At 53.8% G+C, this 16,894-nt stretch overlaps 2 protein-coding genes across 2 annotated transcripts in view; one reads left to right on the forward strand and one right to left on the reverse strand.

Annotated features, from left to right (window-relative positions):
* The window catches only part of ano2b (anoctamin 2b), an 89,950-nt gene that overhangs the window by 2,176 nt on the left and 70,880 nt on the right, over positions 1-16,894 (reverse strand). The window contains exon 26 of the mRNA XM_029825594.1: positions 6,349-6,502. The gene's annotated coding sequence lies outside the window, so the exon portion shown is untranslated. The remainder of the gene's footprint in view (positions 1-6,348; positions 6,503-16,894) is intronic.
* Positions 282-6,127, forward strand: pfkfb3 (6-phosphofructo-2-kinase/fructose-2,6-biphosphatase 3). Its single transcript, XM_011613527.2, has 14 exons — positions 282-534; positions 1,381-1,506; positions 1,606-1,702; positions 1,779-1,845; positions 1,919-1,993; positions 2,083-2,139; positions 2,219-2,343; positions 2,417-2,624; positions 2,702-2,848; positions 2,920-3,024; positions 3,216-3,345; positions 3,429-3,556; positions 3,629-3,817; positions 5,160-6,127. Exons 1-14 carry the CDS (start codon positions 297-299, stop codon positions 5,169-5,171), a joined length of 1,704 nt encoding a protein of 567 aa, XP_011611829.2. The 5' UTR covers positions 282-296; the 3' UTR covers positions 5,172-6,127.

A 16,894-nucleotide genomic window follows, 5' to 3' on the forward strand; every position in this document is an offset into this window, starting at 1 on the left:
CTGAAGTAATGAAAGGTTAAAGTACATCTGAAGTAAAGCAAAAACATGTTGAACGGTGGTTGTTCCGCCGCGTTCTCACAAGACGGTAATGAATACGGTAATTAATGCGGCGGCGGGCAATGAAATCACCGCGTCCAAGGATTTAAGGCGATAATAAATATAGTGCACTACATTATCGTCCACAAGGGGGCGACACTGCCGCCTGCCTGCTGGTTCACGCGCCTCCGCTCTCGCGACTGCATGACGACACCGTGGTTACGCGGTTTCCCGGCGAGCCACGCGGGGATAAATACCGGATGTGCGCCGCGGACCGGCAGATCTGTGACGCGCCCCGCTCTGGTCCACTGCGTGAAAAGGCCGGTTCGTCACTCAGCGGCACCGACTCCGTGTCCTCTTTTGTCCGGATATTAGCGGCTCGGTTCTCATCTGCTGCTCGGCTCGTCAGGCACCGAGGAATGCCAAGAGAGCTGACCCAGAACAGGATCCAAAAAATCTGGATTCCCAATAAGGATGGCAAGCCGGCTCCCCGGCGAGGTAAAAGCGTCGCGTCTTTTCACAGGATGACGGAATCGTCTCGCAGTTATTTCTTAATATCATATAATACAGTCCAGTTCATAATGTTGACGCTTTTAAACCGCATTCCATCAATTTTCTGCGAAACTGAGCGAATATTTGAGCTAGCTCTGGTTTAGCTACGATGCTGCACTTGTCTGTTCATTGATCGGCACACTCCGCACGTCATCTTCCTGCCGTCACCATGGTTACCATGGTGAAACCCCCCCCCCGAGAGTTCAAATAAAGCAACAAGTCGCAGATGGACCAATGAGGAGTGATGGGATTCTTTTAGAACATCACCTTAAAATCACTGATTATTCAATCGTACGACGAAAAGTATCTGAGCTAATCTCAGGAATAAAAGATTTCCGGTACTTTTCTGCCAGGAAATTGTGCAAAACTAAAGTTTAAGTGGCGCGATGGCATTGCTAGCTGTAAAAAGGAGAAGAAATGGTTTGGAAATGTTGACTGTAACCTGTTTCCCAACTTAAGAAGCAGCGTTTCGGGGCGTAAATGAGCTCTCAGCCAGAGTCTCTGGTCGTGTAAACAGCATGTAAATTAGGGTGAGTGTGTAAAAGCTCCTGAAAATAGCCGGTCCCAGCTGGGGTCAGACGGTTCACAGCAGAGTGGGTCAGTGTGCAGGGAGGGGGGAGCCGGCGGCTGGCAGCAGTTCTGTGTCGGCATGTGGAAAAGTGAAGATCCTCCGAACACAAACGGGCATTAAATAAAGGCTGGAGGTGAACTGCAGCCTCCTCCTGCTTGGAGCTGCTCATTCTGTGCACGGCGGTCTGTCACCGCGCCTTAACCTGCTCTCCTTCCCGGCAGCTGGCGCCCCCCACTTCGCCAACCCTCCCACCGTCATCGTGATGGTGGGCCTCCCGGCTCGCGGCAAGACGTACATTTCCAAGAAGCTCACTCGGTACCTGAACTGGATCGGCATGCCCACCAAAGGTAACTATTGTGACGCGCCGCCCCACTGTCTCATTGTTTCGTCCTACACACGGGACGCAGAAACATTTTGTGCTCGTTTTCCTCCCTGCGCCGTTGTAGTCTTCAACGTTGGGGAGTACCGCAGAGAGGCGGTCAAGAACTACAGCTCCTACGACTTCTTCAAGCCCGACAACGAGTGCGCCGTCAAAATCAGGCAGTAAGTCCAGCGCCCGGCGCTGTCGTTTGGCCGTTTCTGGGTTTGGTGGGGCAACTAACGAGCGTGGCCTCTTTAGGCAGTGTGCCTTAGCCGCCCTGAGGGACGTCAAGTCTTACCTGAAGGACGAAGGAGGACAAGTAGCGGTGAGTTCCCCGTCCTGCGTCTGGGGGCCAAACAATGCTGCCGTTCCACAAGAGCTAACCCGACTCCTTCCAGGTCTTTGATGCCACCAACACAACACGAGACAGGAGAGCCATGATCCTCAATTTTGGCGCCGAGAACGACTTCAAGGCGAGTGTTGTCATGACGACCCTAGACGTCGAACGCTCCCGTCTCCAGGGGGGGAGGAAATCTGAACGGTGCTGTTTGTGTGTGCGCAGATCTTTTTCATCGAGTCCGTGTGCGACGACCCCAGCGTCATCGCGTCCAACATCATGGTGAGGCGAGAGCGCCGCGCCGGCGCCGCCGTGCGGAGGCGAGCGGGAGCGTTGCCCACTGACCAACCTTTCTCTGCAGGAGGTGAAGGTGTCGTGTCCGGACTACCGCGACTGCAACAAGACTGACGCCATGTTGGATTTCCAAAAGAGAATTGAATGCTACAAGACCAGCTACCAGCCTCTGGACCCCGACCAGCACGACAGGTAGCCGCCGGGGTCATGTGACGTCCGCCGGGTCGCCCTCGCAGCGACGCTCATCCGTCTGCTCTCCACCCAGGGACCTGTCCTTCATCAAGGTGATCGACGTGGGGCGGCGCTACCTGGTCAACCGCATCCAGGACCACATCCAGAGCAAGATCGTCTACTACTTGATGAACATTCACGTCCAGCCCAGAACCATCTACCTGTGTCGGCACGGGGAGAGCACCGACAACCTGGAGGGGCGTCTGGGAGGGGACGCAGGACTCTCGCCACGGGGCCAACAGGTAGGAAAGGGAACCACCACGGGGAACAACGCAGTGGATCACCGTGGGGTTCTGACTCGGGTTTCTTCCTGCTGCAGTTTTCTGTGGCTCTGGCTCAGTTCATGAAGGAGCAGCAGCTGAAGGACCTGAAGGTTTGGACCAGCCAGCTGTGCGGCGCCATCCAGACCGCCGAGCACCTGGGCGGCGCGTATGAACAGTGGAAGGTTCTGAACGAGCTCGACGCCGTGAGTATCTGTCAGATGGTTGCTGGCGCCGCCCGTCGCGCGTGGTCCAACCTGATCGCCTCGTCTTCTAGGGTCTGTGTGAAGAGATGACCTACGACGAGGTGAAGGAGAAGTTCCCAGAGGAGTTTGCTCTGCGAGATGAAGACAAATACTACTATCGCTACCCTGCCGGAGAGGTACACACACACACACACACACACACACACACACACACACACACACACACACACACACACACACACACACACACACACACACACACACACACACACACACACACACACACACACACACACACACACACACACACACACACACACAGTTCTTGCCTTGCTGTGAGATGTTCTAACAGCTTGGGTGACTCCAGTCCTACCAGGACCTGGTGCAGCGGGTGGAGCCGGTCATCATGGAGCTGGAGCGGCAGGAGAACGTGCTGGTTATCTGCCACCAGGCGGTCATGCGCTGCCTGCTCGCTTACTTCCTGGATAAAAGTGCAGGTGGGAACTACCCCTCCCAGAGGGTCTAGGTCTTCTCCACTGGACTCCAGCTAATTTCTTTCCCCTGTCCCTGGTCTGTCCAGAGGAGATGCCCTACCTGAAGTGCCCCCTCCACACCGTTCTGAAGCTCACCCCAGTAGCTTACGGGTGCAAGGTGGAGTCCATTTATCTGAATGTGGAGGCGGTGAACACCCACAGAGACAGACCAGAGGTACGTTGTGGATGAGACCTTGGGTTCCTTCTGTTTCAACGTGCTCTGAATCCCATTTGATATTTGCAACAGGAGGTGAAAAGAGGTCCTGGCACCTTGATCAGGAGGAACAGCGTGACTCCTCTGACCAGCCCCGAGTCCCACATCAAGAAGCCTCGCATTGACGAGCTGGACGAGCCTCCCATCCAAGAACTGCCCCCGTCGGTGGCCTCCCTGGCTCTCTGCAGCCCCTCGCACCCGTCTCTCGCTCTGACCGGACAGGTAGCGCTTCCAACACCTTCCGTATCAGAATAGAAAACTGAGTAGACTCGGGCACTTCCCGTCAGTCCCGTCGACACGGACGTATTGATGGGAAGAGCATTTCCACTCCGAGAGGCTCTGACATCATTTGCACGCATGTTTGCTCATTTGTGTCCATCCTCTCTTCTTCCTCTGCCAACGTCTGCACCTTTCAGCACTGGCTGGGCAAAGTTTGCCTGTAAGTACTGACTGGGTCCAGTCTTTCTACCCCTACGTGTGTGTGTGCATGTAGACGTCCCATCTCTAACCCCCCCCCCCCACACCGACGGTTCCACTCGCTGGGTGCAGCCGTCAGGAAGCGCTGCAGAGATGTTGCAACAGTTTCCGCTCAGACGCGTCACGCTTCCTCCCGTCACCCGTGTCACCCTTTACGCGCTCGCTGGTGCACGCTGGCCGTCCTGTTAACGTCTGTTTATGTTTGGCCTCTCTGCATTAAGGCGAACCACCTTCCAGTATCTGAAAGTGATTTCGCTCTTAGTCTTTCAAAGGTAAACACACCGCAGACGCTTGGTAGCCGTCGGCAACGCAGCCGCGCTGTAGCAGCCGTAGCTGCTGTAGCTGTAGCGGCAGTAGCGGCAGCGGCTGTAGCAGCAGCAGCTGTAGTAGCAGCAGCAGCAGCAGCTGTAGTAGCAGCAGCAGCAGCAGCTGTAGCAGCAGCAGCAGCAGCAGTAGCAGCAGCAGCAGCAGCAGCTGTAGCAGCAGCAGCAGCAGCAGCTGTAGCAGCAGCAGCAGCAGCAGCTGTAGCTGTAGCAGTAGCAGCAGCAGCAGCTGTAGCTGTAGCAGTAGCAGCAGCAGCAGCTGTAGCAGCAGCTGTAGCAGCAGCAGCAGCAGCTGTAGCTGTAGCAGTAGCAGCAGCAGCAGCTGTAGTAGCAGCTGTAGCAGCAGCAGCAGCTGTAGCAGCAGCAGCAGCTGTAGCTGTGGACTCGATTCAGCCGGAAGTTTTTATAGCTGGAGATCACGAGTGTTTCCTGATTAAACGTGCCCTGCTCGTTAGTGTAGCAGGAGGCGATAAATGAAGCTGGCGCGTAACCACGACGACAGGGGAAACGGCGGCCAGTAATAGTTTTGCTGGCACAGTGGAAAAGCGTGGATCCCCGCGAGGATTGTCGCTCTCATTCCGAATCAGCAGAGGATTAACTGGGAGCAGACGCTCACACACTCGGCCACCTTTGGCTCTATAAATACGTATAAAGAAACGCGGAGGTGACGTAACGGGTGGTTTAGGGATTAAACCTCCTGGAGAACCAGCAGCAGAGGTTTGGGTCTGATGTCCGTGTTGAACCCGTCGTTTCTGTGTCCACAGAACCTGAGGTGAGAATCATCTGGAGCCTGACTGGATCTGACCAACCCAACTGACACCTGTTCCCCACCTGCTCAACAACACGGATCAGCTCCCATGCTGGGACGGCTGAGGACCAGTTCTGACTGTTCCTGCTCCAGAAAGGACTCATTTTGTTTGTTTTGTTGCTGTCCTGTTAAATTATTCACCTTTTAAACAAATGTCCTCTCAAAACAAGACGTTCAGGAGCGAACCGGGGCTCCCTGCTCCTGGGGCTCCCTGCTCCTGGGGCTCCAGCTCCTGGGGCTCCAGCTCTGGGGGCTCCTCCACACGGTCTTCTCCACGTTTGCACTGTTGAGTCCAGCTCTCCAGTCTCCATTCTGGGCCCCTTCGGCCTCTGGTGGCCCCTCTCTTTTGGACCCTTTCATGCTGACACACCTCGACCCTGCGACTGTTTTGCACATGGGGACACGGCTGTGCTTCTTTCTGTGTTTGTCACGTTTCTGGTTCCTCCTGACGGACCATGAGTGCCTGTAGAGCTTGTTTCTGCAAGCCTGATGCTGCTCCTCTACTCAGTTTCTCTGCCCCCCCCCCCCCCCCCACGTTCGGAGGAGCAGCAGAGCTTTGGACCTAATATTTCCACATATCTTTTCAGAATTTTACATTTCAGTTTGAATATTTAGCGAGTGTAGAGGTCTTTATTTTCAAGGTTTCTTGATTCCTGTTGGCTGCGCACAAATTCTAAACACCTCTATTTTTATGACGATTTGCTGTTGACAACAATATTAATAATGTCGTGTACAGAAACCTATTGTATGGGTGTAACTGGGGGTGACTGGAACTGACTGGTCTGAGTGCTGACTCCAGATACTTGAAATGTTGATCAGTTTTTATTTATTTCTATGTATCGTATGATTGATCGATCGACTGTAGTTTGTTTTAATCAGTTTTGTTTTGCATCTGCTGGACCAATAAATGAGCTCCAGGAAAACCTTTGGTTTCCGTGGCGTCCCATTTCCCCAGCGTGTTCTGGCGCTGCCGCCTCCGTTATCTCCTCCATTCATAAGACCTGTGAGTCACGCTCTGCTCGTCGGACCGCGCCGGTCACCTTCCGGGTCGCCCCACCTCGGGGGACCGTTCGCCCACAGTTCTGTCGGCTTTGGAGCCCATTTCCCACCTCTCAACACGTTCTACATTTAGGTTTAAAACTCACCAAGCAGGTGTATAAATACACGTTTGTGGCGCCGCGGCGGGAAAACCCGGAGCCAGAAGACAGCTGGTCCAGCAGCTGGGGGGTCCAGCATGTTTCCTCACTTCCTGTCTCTGATTCATCCAGAGAGATGGGATCTCATCCGGTCTGACTGGGCCTGTTGAAGATGACCAATAATGAGTTTAAACAGATTCATATGGGTTCAAGTCGGAAACGAAAGGCTCGACCGTCTCGATCTGCATTTTTTTAATAAATTAATTCCATTGTTGCAAACTTTAACATTTTATTAGCTAAACACACACCTGCCCTCACGAGTCTCCAATTCATTAAGATTTATATCAAGTACAGACGCTAATATCGGCCCGAGTCGACCTTCATAAATACTTGTTTGCATTAAACAAAGAGAAATAAGTTTCTTTTCACCTCCACTGACCAGCAGCTAAAGCTCAGGCTGAGGAAAGTGTGTGTGTGTGTGTGTGTGTGTGTGTGTGTGTGTGTGTGTGTGCGTGTGAGTGAGAGAGAGAGATCTCTGTGGGAGCTGCTGTGTCAGGCATATGAGCGGTTCACAGGCAGCTTTAAGCCACGCTCCACAATTAGCCACCTAATCGTGCTGACGAAGAGAAGAGCAGCGACCCAGGTAAAGAGATTAGCCGTGGAGCAGCCCCTCGCTGTGCTCTCAGAAGGAACATTAGAAATATTCAGACACCAGGTGACGTTTCCCTCACATCTGCAGCCAGACTGACTGAACCGCTGCCAGGTCGGTGTCCCATGACTCAGCTTGTTCTCTCCCTGCTGACAGCTCCTCTTCCACATGAGCCGATCATTTGTCCGTCCTTTTACAGCTCAGATTAATCTTGGCCCCTTGTACCCTTCACACACACACACACACACACACACACACACACACACACACACACACACACACACACACGTGTAGACAGAAACATGTTTGTTTGTGACGTATGGACACAACAGATTCCCATGTGTGGAAGCCCATATCAACGAGGAGCACCTGAACGCCTCATCGTGTAAATATTAATGTGTTAACACTAATAAATGTGTCGGTGCCGCTCGACCCAAACTGAAGCCGATAACGTACATATGAAACTTTTACATCAAACACATCAAATGTGCACTTTCTGGCTTCCATAATGAATCTAGTTTTTGAATCTAGCCTTTTCCTGTAATTGGAATAAATACGTACAAAAGATGCATTTTATCAAGGGCATCTGTGGAAAAACACTTTCCTCAATCAATGTTTCAAAATCCAGATTGAGGAACGTGGCCGAGTGAGATGAACCTGAGCTCATTGCATCACCTTTATGCGTTTATTGCTGTCCCACAGAAGTCAAACATTCCCAGCAGGAACGCTGTGATCCCACAGGCTCCTGGGTGGAAGTTTACAGGCCCCAACGCCTGGAAAATCTGTGACCCTGAAAATGACCCTGAAGCAGATCAGTTCCACATGATCTAGAATCACGTTCAGCCCTGTTAAAGAAGCTAAAGTCAACCTGCAGGACTCGGGAGTGAGAGGCTGTTCCTTCAGGAGGAAGGTCAAAATATCAAAACACACCCGAGACGAGTCCACTGGAGAAAATCTCCAGAGCCGGGACGTTGCCAAGGTGACCACAGAGCGCATCGGATTTTATTAGACGACTGACTTCCTGCTGCTCCGGGCCCGGCTCTTAATTCCTCGTCAACGTAATGAGTTCGACTTCACTAATGGGATCGTTCAGTGAAGGCACAACATTAGCAAGGGGAGGAGGAGGCCAGGGAGGGAGGGCGAGGAAAGGAAATAAAGGTCAGGAGATCACAAGGACGGAGAAGAAGAAGTTGGACGAGTCAGAGATGAGGATGGACCAGAAAAGGTCTGTGCGGAAAGTCACGTCTGCCCTCCTTCCACCAGCCATCCTCCACGTTCCACATTCCCTCCCTCCCTCCCACCTCCCAAGTTTTCCAGAGTGTGTGTCGGGCCTACGTGAGGCCCGACACACACTCTGGAGCGGGACGACCTCCAGGATGGCGGCGCCAGCGTGGGCAGGAGGTGACACCCAAGTGTTGCTGCTCCTGCTTCCTCCACTCTGCTGTCCTGGTGATGATGATGACGAAGAACAAAGCTTCTGGAGGAGTAATCTGGGGTCTCCTCAATATAACTGGAGCACTTTTCTAATTAGGATCTACTGGAGAACCCAAACAGCACAAAAAGATGGATTTATGACCCCGACTGAAACCGCACGCCTTCGCTGCCCTCTAGTGGTGGGCTGCTGCACAGCAATGGTCCCTCATCCTGCCGGGTCCAAAGCAAAAGCTTCACCCTCTCATTCTGCTCTGTATCGGGCCAAAGGTTTGAATCAGAACATTGGATTGGGTCACAATAGGGGACCCTCCTGCTGGGCCGGCTGGGCCCGCTGGGCCGTAGCAGAGCTGCTGCGCCCGTTTCCAGGCCTCGCTGACGGTAGCGTTGGCGCTGAAACCCACACTTCCTGGAGAGGCTACAAACCTTCCCAACAAAACAAACTATAAATACAAAGCAGGTTTTCAGTGTCCTGCTGCGAGGTGGACGGGCTTAGGTACCAGTATTACCAGCGGGGGGGGTTTGTGTACCAACAAGGGCTCGCTGTTCACGCCCCGGGCTTTCCAAACCGGTTAAGAACCTTACGCAACGGCAGGAGCTGCCAGGGTCAGAGGGTCAGTGACAGTGCTGCTGGGGCACAAACAAGCTTCGGTTTCAACATCCTGTCCTGAACTCACGTCGTTGGGGAATTTAGACGAGCAGAAATCACCTTCTTGCTACAGATGAGTGTCATCACTGAAGCTTCCGTCCCGTGGACGGTTGGACGGGTCCCTCAGAGGTGCTTCTGGAGGGAAAGTCCACCCAGGAACCTCAACGGGGTGAAAAGTGCTGCAGAGTCCCGGTTGTTTGGCAGGAGTGACTTTGTTACGTCTGATTCTCAGCTTACATAACGGGAAACAAATCCCCAAAACAATCCGATTTATTGCGAAACGCTCGATTGTTCCGAGACAATGCGTCATTGTGAGGACGCCGTGGTCCGAGCGTGTGAAAGACGCTGACGCAAGTGGCCAGTCAGAGCGGAACCTTCAGATCTGTTGCAGCCATTCTGGACCTCTTCAGCCTCGGGAGCCTCTGAGCCCCGGCGAGGCTGCTTGGTGCCACCTCAGAACCACCTGAGAAGAACCTTTCCTGGAGACCCGTGGCCCCTCGGAGCCCTCGTCCTCTCTAAGAGCCTTAACCAGGCTCCTTGACAAACCCCCCTCTGTCACCATTTCAGGGTGAGAACTCCACTTCTGACCTCAGCACATAATAAAATCATGTGTTGAGATAATTGCTTTAGTCTGATTCCATATCAGGTTAATGAACTGGCTAATTAGATGATGTAAACAAGACTTTATCGGCTCCTCTCGGCGCCACCACCTCCACATCAGCACCCATAAGATCCATCATCCATCTCAGTGAAAGAATGGACAATCCCAGGGAGCCATGAATGGGGCGTCTCCATGGTAACCGCCTGACTGAATCATCTTGGCCACTGTTGCTTCTTCTGGGGTCACATTCATTTATTTCATTGATCCCAAAATGGGAAATTCTCGTGTTACAGCAACACACACACACACACACACACACGCACACACACACACACGCACACACACACACACAGTATGGTATAAGATATAAAGCATAAATAGAATAGTGCCAAAGTCTAAAATAAAACCATATAAAGGCTATACAAGAGTACCAACAGGGAAAGTGCTGAGTCAGCCTTCAACAGGGAAAGTGCTGAGTCAGCCTTCAACAGGGAAAGTGCTGAGTCAGCCTTCAACAGGGAAAGTGCTGAGTCAGCCTTCCTGACCTCCACCAGCCTGCGAGAACTTCCCCAACATCTTGCTGGACATGTTGAAGAATCTCGGCTTCCTGAGGAGCTTCCCCTTCCTGTTGATGTTAACACCCAGGTGTGTGAAGTCCTCCGCCTCCTCCTCCTCTCCAGTAGCTGTGAAGCCCCCCCCCCCCACCCCCCCCACCCCATGTCTGGTGTCGCTGATGCCTCAGGTGATTGTGTCCAGCCCCCCCACAGGTACCCACTCCCTGTAGTCCCAGTCCCTCCCCCCCACTGAAACACCCAACAATGGCTGAATGCTCAGGACAGAGGTGCCTCAGCGAGGCCTGAAGGTCTGTGGTGTTTAAGGTGAAAAGGAAAGGGGACAGATCAGCCCCCTGTGGTGCTCCAGTACCAGGAGCCACCACAGGGGACAGATCAGCCCCCTGTGGTGCTCCAGTACCAGGAGCCACCACAGGGGACAGATCAGCCCCCTGTGGTGCTCCAGTACCAGGAGCCACCACATCAGACAGAGCACTCACAGATCCAGGAGATAATGGTGTTGACACTCCCCCCCAGCAGCTTCTCCTCCCCCAGCAGCTTCTCCTCCCCCATCAGCTTCTCCCCAGCAGCTTCTCCTCCCCCAGCAGCTCCTCCCCCATCAGCTTCTCCCCAGCAGCTCCTCCCCCAGCAGCTTCTCCTCCCCCATCAGCTTCTCCCCAGCAGCTTCTCCTCCCCCAGCAGCTCCTCCCCCATCAGCTTCTCCCCAGCAGCTCCTCCCCCATCAGCTTCTCCCCCAGTCTGAACAAGGCTGTGATCTTGAAGTGCTCCAGCTCGTTGGCTGATGTTTGCCCCCCCCCCCCCCCCAGGCCTGTTGTGTGTGTATCGCTGGTGTTGGCCTACAGAACATCCAGGGTTTGATCATCAACAGTCAAAAATAGACGTTGTTGATGTTTGTGGGATCATTCTGCAGCATTTCAGGAGCTCCTCAGCTTCCATCATGACTTCACCGTCCGAATGTGACGTTTGGTTGTAATTAGCCAGAACATTGATGGTTCTGAGGGTTGTCAGGGGGTCGATGTCACGCTGACATCATGACATCAGTGACACGCGTGGGGGGGCGTTGAGACCTGGAAGCACCGGAGGACAAACAGGACCTACCTGCAGTGCACGGTCCAGGTCCAGGTCCAGGTCCAGGTCCAGGTCAAGGTCAAGGTCCAGGTCAAGGTCAAGGTCAAGGTCCAGGTCCAGGTCCAGGTCCAGGTCAAGGTCCAGGTCCAGGTCCAGCTCCAGGTCCAGGTCCAGGTCCGGCTCCAGGCAGGAAAAGAAAGGTTTGTGAGCTGCGATGACTCCCCAGGCTCCTCCGGCTGGGCCGAGAACCGGAAGACAAAATTCCACTAACAAACATTCAAGGAATGAGAATTAGCAGGAAACAGAGTTTTCCATAAATGTCTATCTGTCTCTCTATCCATCATCCATCCATCCATCCATCCACCCACCCACCCATCCATCCATCCATCCATCCATCCATCCACCCATCCATCCATCCACCCATCCATCCATCCATCCATCCACCCACCCACCCATCCATCCATCCATCCATCCATCCATCCACCCACCCACCCATCCATCCATCCATCCATCCACCCATCCACTCATCCATCCACCCACCCACCCATCCATCCATCCATCCATCCATCCATCCATCCACCCACCCACCCATCCATCATCCATCCATCCATCCATCCATCCATCCATCCACCCACCCACCCATCCATCCATCCATCCATCCACCCACCCACCCATCCATCCATCCATCCACCCACTCATCCATCATCCATCCATCCACCCACCCATCCACCCATCCATCCATCCATCCATCCATCCATCCATCCACCCACCCACCCACCCACCCATCCATCCATCCACCCATCCACCCACCCACCCATCCACCCATCCATCCATCCATCCATCCATCCATCCATCCATCCAGTCTTTAGCTGTGGTGCTCAGGTGCTGGACAGTGTATTATGTCTGTGAAAGTCCTCACAAGGATAGGAGTACATAGATGTGTGTGTGTCAGTCATAACTATTATTAATCCGTCTGAGATCTACTTGTGCTTCCAAATGAGCCATGTAATCTCTTCAGAAGGTCTTTCCGTCCGCCACACTGCTAACATCCTCACACTCACATTGTTGGTCTGAAGCCAGCATTTTTCTGACTCAGGGACGTGAGTCAGAAAGTCATGTGACCATCAGTCATCACCACCAGTCGCAATCTTACATCACTGATCTTCTGATATGTTGCAACCTACCGAAGAAGCCAGGAAACAAAGTTATCTACCGTAGCCTTATCTTTTCATTTCTCAGAATATTGTCATTAGTTAGAACATTGCACCCTCAAATGACCTTTTACAGCAAATTACGCTGAACGATGATAAACGCTGTGTATAGGCGGGGGGCGCCCCCTAGTGGAGAGGGGCCAGAACACACCCAAACTAAAGGTGGAAATATGGCTCGTTAAAACCAAAGTGTGCACGGCGACGCCTTGATTCAGCAGAGGTCCAACCGTGTTAACTAATCCTGCCACAGCCCGTTAACATAAACTGGAATAAAGGAATGAGGAGGACATCTTTGACCTCATTTTCTCGATTCTTCATTTACAACTGGACAGTTGTTAATTATCAACTGTTCTCAGCTCCAGACTGCTTTACCTCTCACCGACTGACTGGAGTCACGTGTTTTACCTCGACATGAATGATCCCAACAGAATACGAGCAGTTAAAGTAGCTTCTGGGTCAAGCTGGGATTCGGTTCTGACACGGGAGGTCCGACTGAACCTGCCTCTCTTGACTTGTGAGGAATCGGCGCCCTCTAGTGGAGAAACATTAGAACCTCTACTTCAAGTGAACGTTATCCAAGGTAGTTTTCTCTCTCAACTGGACTCTTTCTTCCCTTTCAAGACGTTTCTCCTATCCAGAAGGTTCTGCACTCCCTGGGGACAAAGCTTGAAAATATAGCCCCTGTGGACCATTGGCATGTTAATGATCTGGGTGGTCACCGGAGAGTCGTTGGCAGGGTCGTTGGTAGGGTCGTTGGTAGGGTCGTTGGCAGGGTCGTTGGTAGGGTCGTTGGTAGGGTCGTTGGCAGGGTCGTTGGTAGGGTCGTTGGTAGGGTCGTTGGCAGGGTCGTTGGTAGGGTCGTTGGTAGGGTCGTTGGCAGGGTCGTTGGTAGGGTCGTTGGCAGGGTCGTTGGTAGGGTCGTTGGCAGGGTCGTTGGCAGGGTCGTTGGCAGGGTCGTTGGCAGGGTCGTTGACCTAGTTTTGGTAGAGGTGTCTCCCCTTTGTCTGCTGGATCACATGGTGGTGAATCTCCAGGTCTCCTGGAAAGGTGTGAACGTTTGGTTTGTTGTTGGAAGGAGTGGAGGACTGCATTGTTGTGGGTGACAGGAAGTGCCTCCGCCCACCACCTCTGTTTAAGGATGGTTTCTCCAATTTGACATGGATAGGTTCCTTGACCCCCCTCTCAAACCAGTGGTCTTCTCTGGCCAGTATCCATACTGGGCTGTCCTCGGAGGAGTGCCCGCTCTCCTTTAGGTGTAAGTGGACTGCTGAGTCCTGACCTGAAGAGGTGGCGCGTCGGTGCTGTGCCTGGCCCTGTACCCGGAGGACAACGTAATGTTGTTTATGCTGTACAGTGCCAGGAGGAATGGAAGAAGAAGAGAGGTTTTAAGGTCTGTCAAGGAGCCGAGATCACGGGTTTATGAACCGTGCCAAACAATCCCAGTATGGAACACTAGAGGGGGCTATAGGACCACACGCTGCAGCCTGGAGCAGGTCCGAGCACGAAGAACGGCTCCTCCAGGAGCAGGTCCAGAAGCAGAGGAGCGGTCTGCTACAGAGGAGGGCAGGCAGGTTCATGGACCAGCTGAAGAGGGACCAGAACCTGTCCAACAGGCTGAGGACAGTCTGCTGGTTCTGGTGGAGATGACCAGGCTCTGGGAATTCTGCATGGTCCTGACGGACGGGCTGGTGACGGAGCAAACCCTGTGTGATGATGATGATGATGATGATGATGATGATGATGATGGTGATGATGATCATCATCATCACCATCATCATCATCACCATCATCATCATCATGTCAGGAGGAGTTTCTGTGGTCGTTGGCCTCAGCTCCCTGCAGAAGGTCCTGGTGGTGGAGATGGTTCACAGAGAGTTGGGCCACGTCCAGGAGAAACAGTGAGAGTAAAGGAGCAGAGCAGGAGGAGCAGGGCAGGAGGAGCAGGGCAGGAGGAGGGCAGGAGGAGCAGGGCAGGAGGAGGGCAGGAGGAGCAGGGCAGGAGGAGCAGGGCAGGAGCAGAGCAGGAGGAGCAGAGCAGGAGGAGCAGGGCAGGAGGAGCAGGGCAGGAGAAGCAGGGCAGGAGCAGAGCAGGAGGAGCAGGGCAGGAGCAGAGCAGGGCAGGAGGAGCAGGGCAGGAGCAGAGCAGGAGGAGCAGAGCAGGAGGAGCAGAGCAGGAGGAGCAGGGCAGGAGGAGCAGGGCAGGAGCAGGGCAGGAGGAGCAGGGCAGGAGGAGCAGAGCAGGAGGAGCAGGGCAGGAGGAGGGCAGGAGGAGCAGGGCAGGAGGAGCAGGGCAGGAGCAGAGCAGGAGGAGCAGGGCAGGAGCAGAGCAGGGCAGGAGGAGCAGGGCAGGAGCAGAGCAGGAGGAGCAGAGCAGGAGGAGCAGAGCAGGAGGAGCAGAGCAGGAGGAGCAGGGCAGGAGGAGCAGGGCAGGAGCAGGGCAGGAGGAGCAGGGCAGGAGGAGCAGAGCAGGAGGAGCAGGGCAGGAGGAGGGCAGGAGGAGCAGGGCAGGAGGAGCAGGGCAGGAGCAGAGCAGGAGGAGCAGGGCAGGAGCAGAGCAGGGCAGGAGGAGCAGGGCAGGAGCAGAGCAGGAGGAGCAGAGCAGGAGGAGCAGAGCAGGAGGAGCAGGGCAGGAGGAGCAGGGCAGGAGCAGGGCAGGAGGAGCAGGGCAGGAGGAGCAGGGCAGGAGCAGGGCAGGAGGAGCAGAGCAGGAGGAGCAGGGCAGGAGGAGCAGGGCAGGAGCAGGGCAGGAGCAGGGCAGGAGCAGGGCAGGAGGAGCAGGGCAGGAGCAGGGCAGGAGGAGCATAGCAGGAGGAGCAGGGCAGGAGGAGCAGGGCAGGAGGAGCAGGGCAGGAGCAGGGCAGGAGGAGCAGAGCAGGAGGAGCAGGGCAGGAGGAGCAGGGCAGGAGCAGGGCAGGAGGAGCAGAGCAGGAGGAGCAGGGCAGGAGGAGCAGGGCAGGAGCAGGGCAGGAGCAGGGCAGGAGGAGCAGAGCAGGAGGAGCAGAGCAGCAGGAGTAGAGGCCCCAGCACCTCCTCACGCCTGAGCAGATGATGTTTGTGTGTTGAAAGGTCGAAGGCTGCTGCGTTCACATGACGCAGGAATGTAGAGAGGTGAACATTCCGCACGTGCTGCATCCATTCTGGACTCATCTTGGGAAAAGGCCCGCGTTGCCGTAGCAACCGTGGCGCCACCATCCTGCAGCATCAGGCCTGGAGGAAGAGCAGCCTTCATCCATCCATCACACCCTCTGTGAGCTTTTAAAACTGTCCTTTTAGCAAATGAGGGGAAGGATACGTGTTTGAGAGGCACAGGGTCCGTTTCCATGGTTACGAGGATTCCTCCTGCTCCTCACATTTAACGCAACGTTTCCTTCATCGAGTCTTTGCATCATACAGATGTGATTTAGAGCCGCTGCTGCGCTTCTCTCCTCTTTCTCCTGACGATCCCATGATGAAGAGCCCCCCCCCCCCACACACACACACACACACACACACACACACTCTCACACACACACTGATATATGATATCAGGAACTATTGTTCTGGACCTCTGCAGTTATATAATTGTCTTTATGTTGTGCTGTTTCCCAGTTTAGTTCCCGTCCACGGTCCCTTGGAATTCCCCTCCCTCCCGACAAAGACGCTCTTTCTCCCGCAGAATTCCCCTCAAAGCTCCGTGTCTGGATTCACTCCCCTCCAACAGCTAACGTGGTGAATCGGGACGCGTCAGCTGGTTCAGCCACCAAACCTCAGCGCTCGCACCAAACCAGGCTGTTGCGTAACAGGACAAACACAGATGTGTGTTCAGCCGAGGGAATAAATTATGGGATGTCAATGTTATTCAGATCATTAATCATAATCAGAATTATTCCCATTATCATTGCTGCAACACACAATGATGCTGCGCCTGTGATGGAAAAACAAATGGAATAATTGTAATAATAATATAGCTCCCAAAATGATCTGATAATACACTGCTATTACACTGTTATTACAACAACAATAAAAGTACTACTACTACTAATAATAGTAATAATGAGTCCTGAGAGGTTAGAGAAACCAGCACACACACACACACACACACACCCTCACACTCAGACACACACACACACACATTCTCACACACACACACACATACTCACACACACTCACACACGCTCACACGCACACAGACACACACTCACACACACAGTCACACACACACGCACACACACATTCACCCACTCACACACACACACACACTCACACTCACCCACTCACACACACACACACTCACACACTCTCTCTCTGCACTGTTGCTTGTTCTAAAGCCCCTCCAGTCACTGGGAGCTCTGGGAATCTGCAGACTGTGTCCGTCTCTGTTCCAGTACTGTGGCT

The sequence above is a fragment of the Takifugu rubripes genome, chromosome 18 (assembly GCF_901000725.2).
Source record: "Takifugu rubripes chromosome 18, fTakRub1.2, whole genome shotgun sequence".
NCBI classification, from domain to species: Eukaryota; Metazoa; Chordata; class Actinopteri; order Tetraodontiformes; family Tetraodontidae; genus Takifugu; species Takifugu rubripes.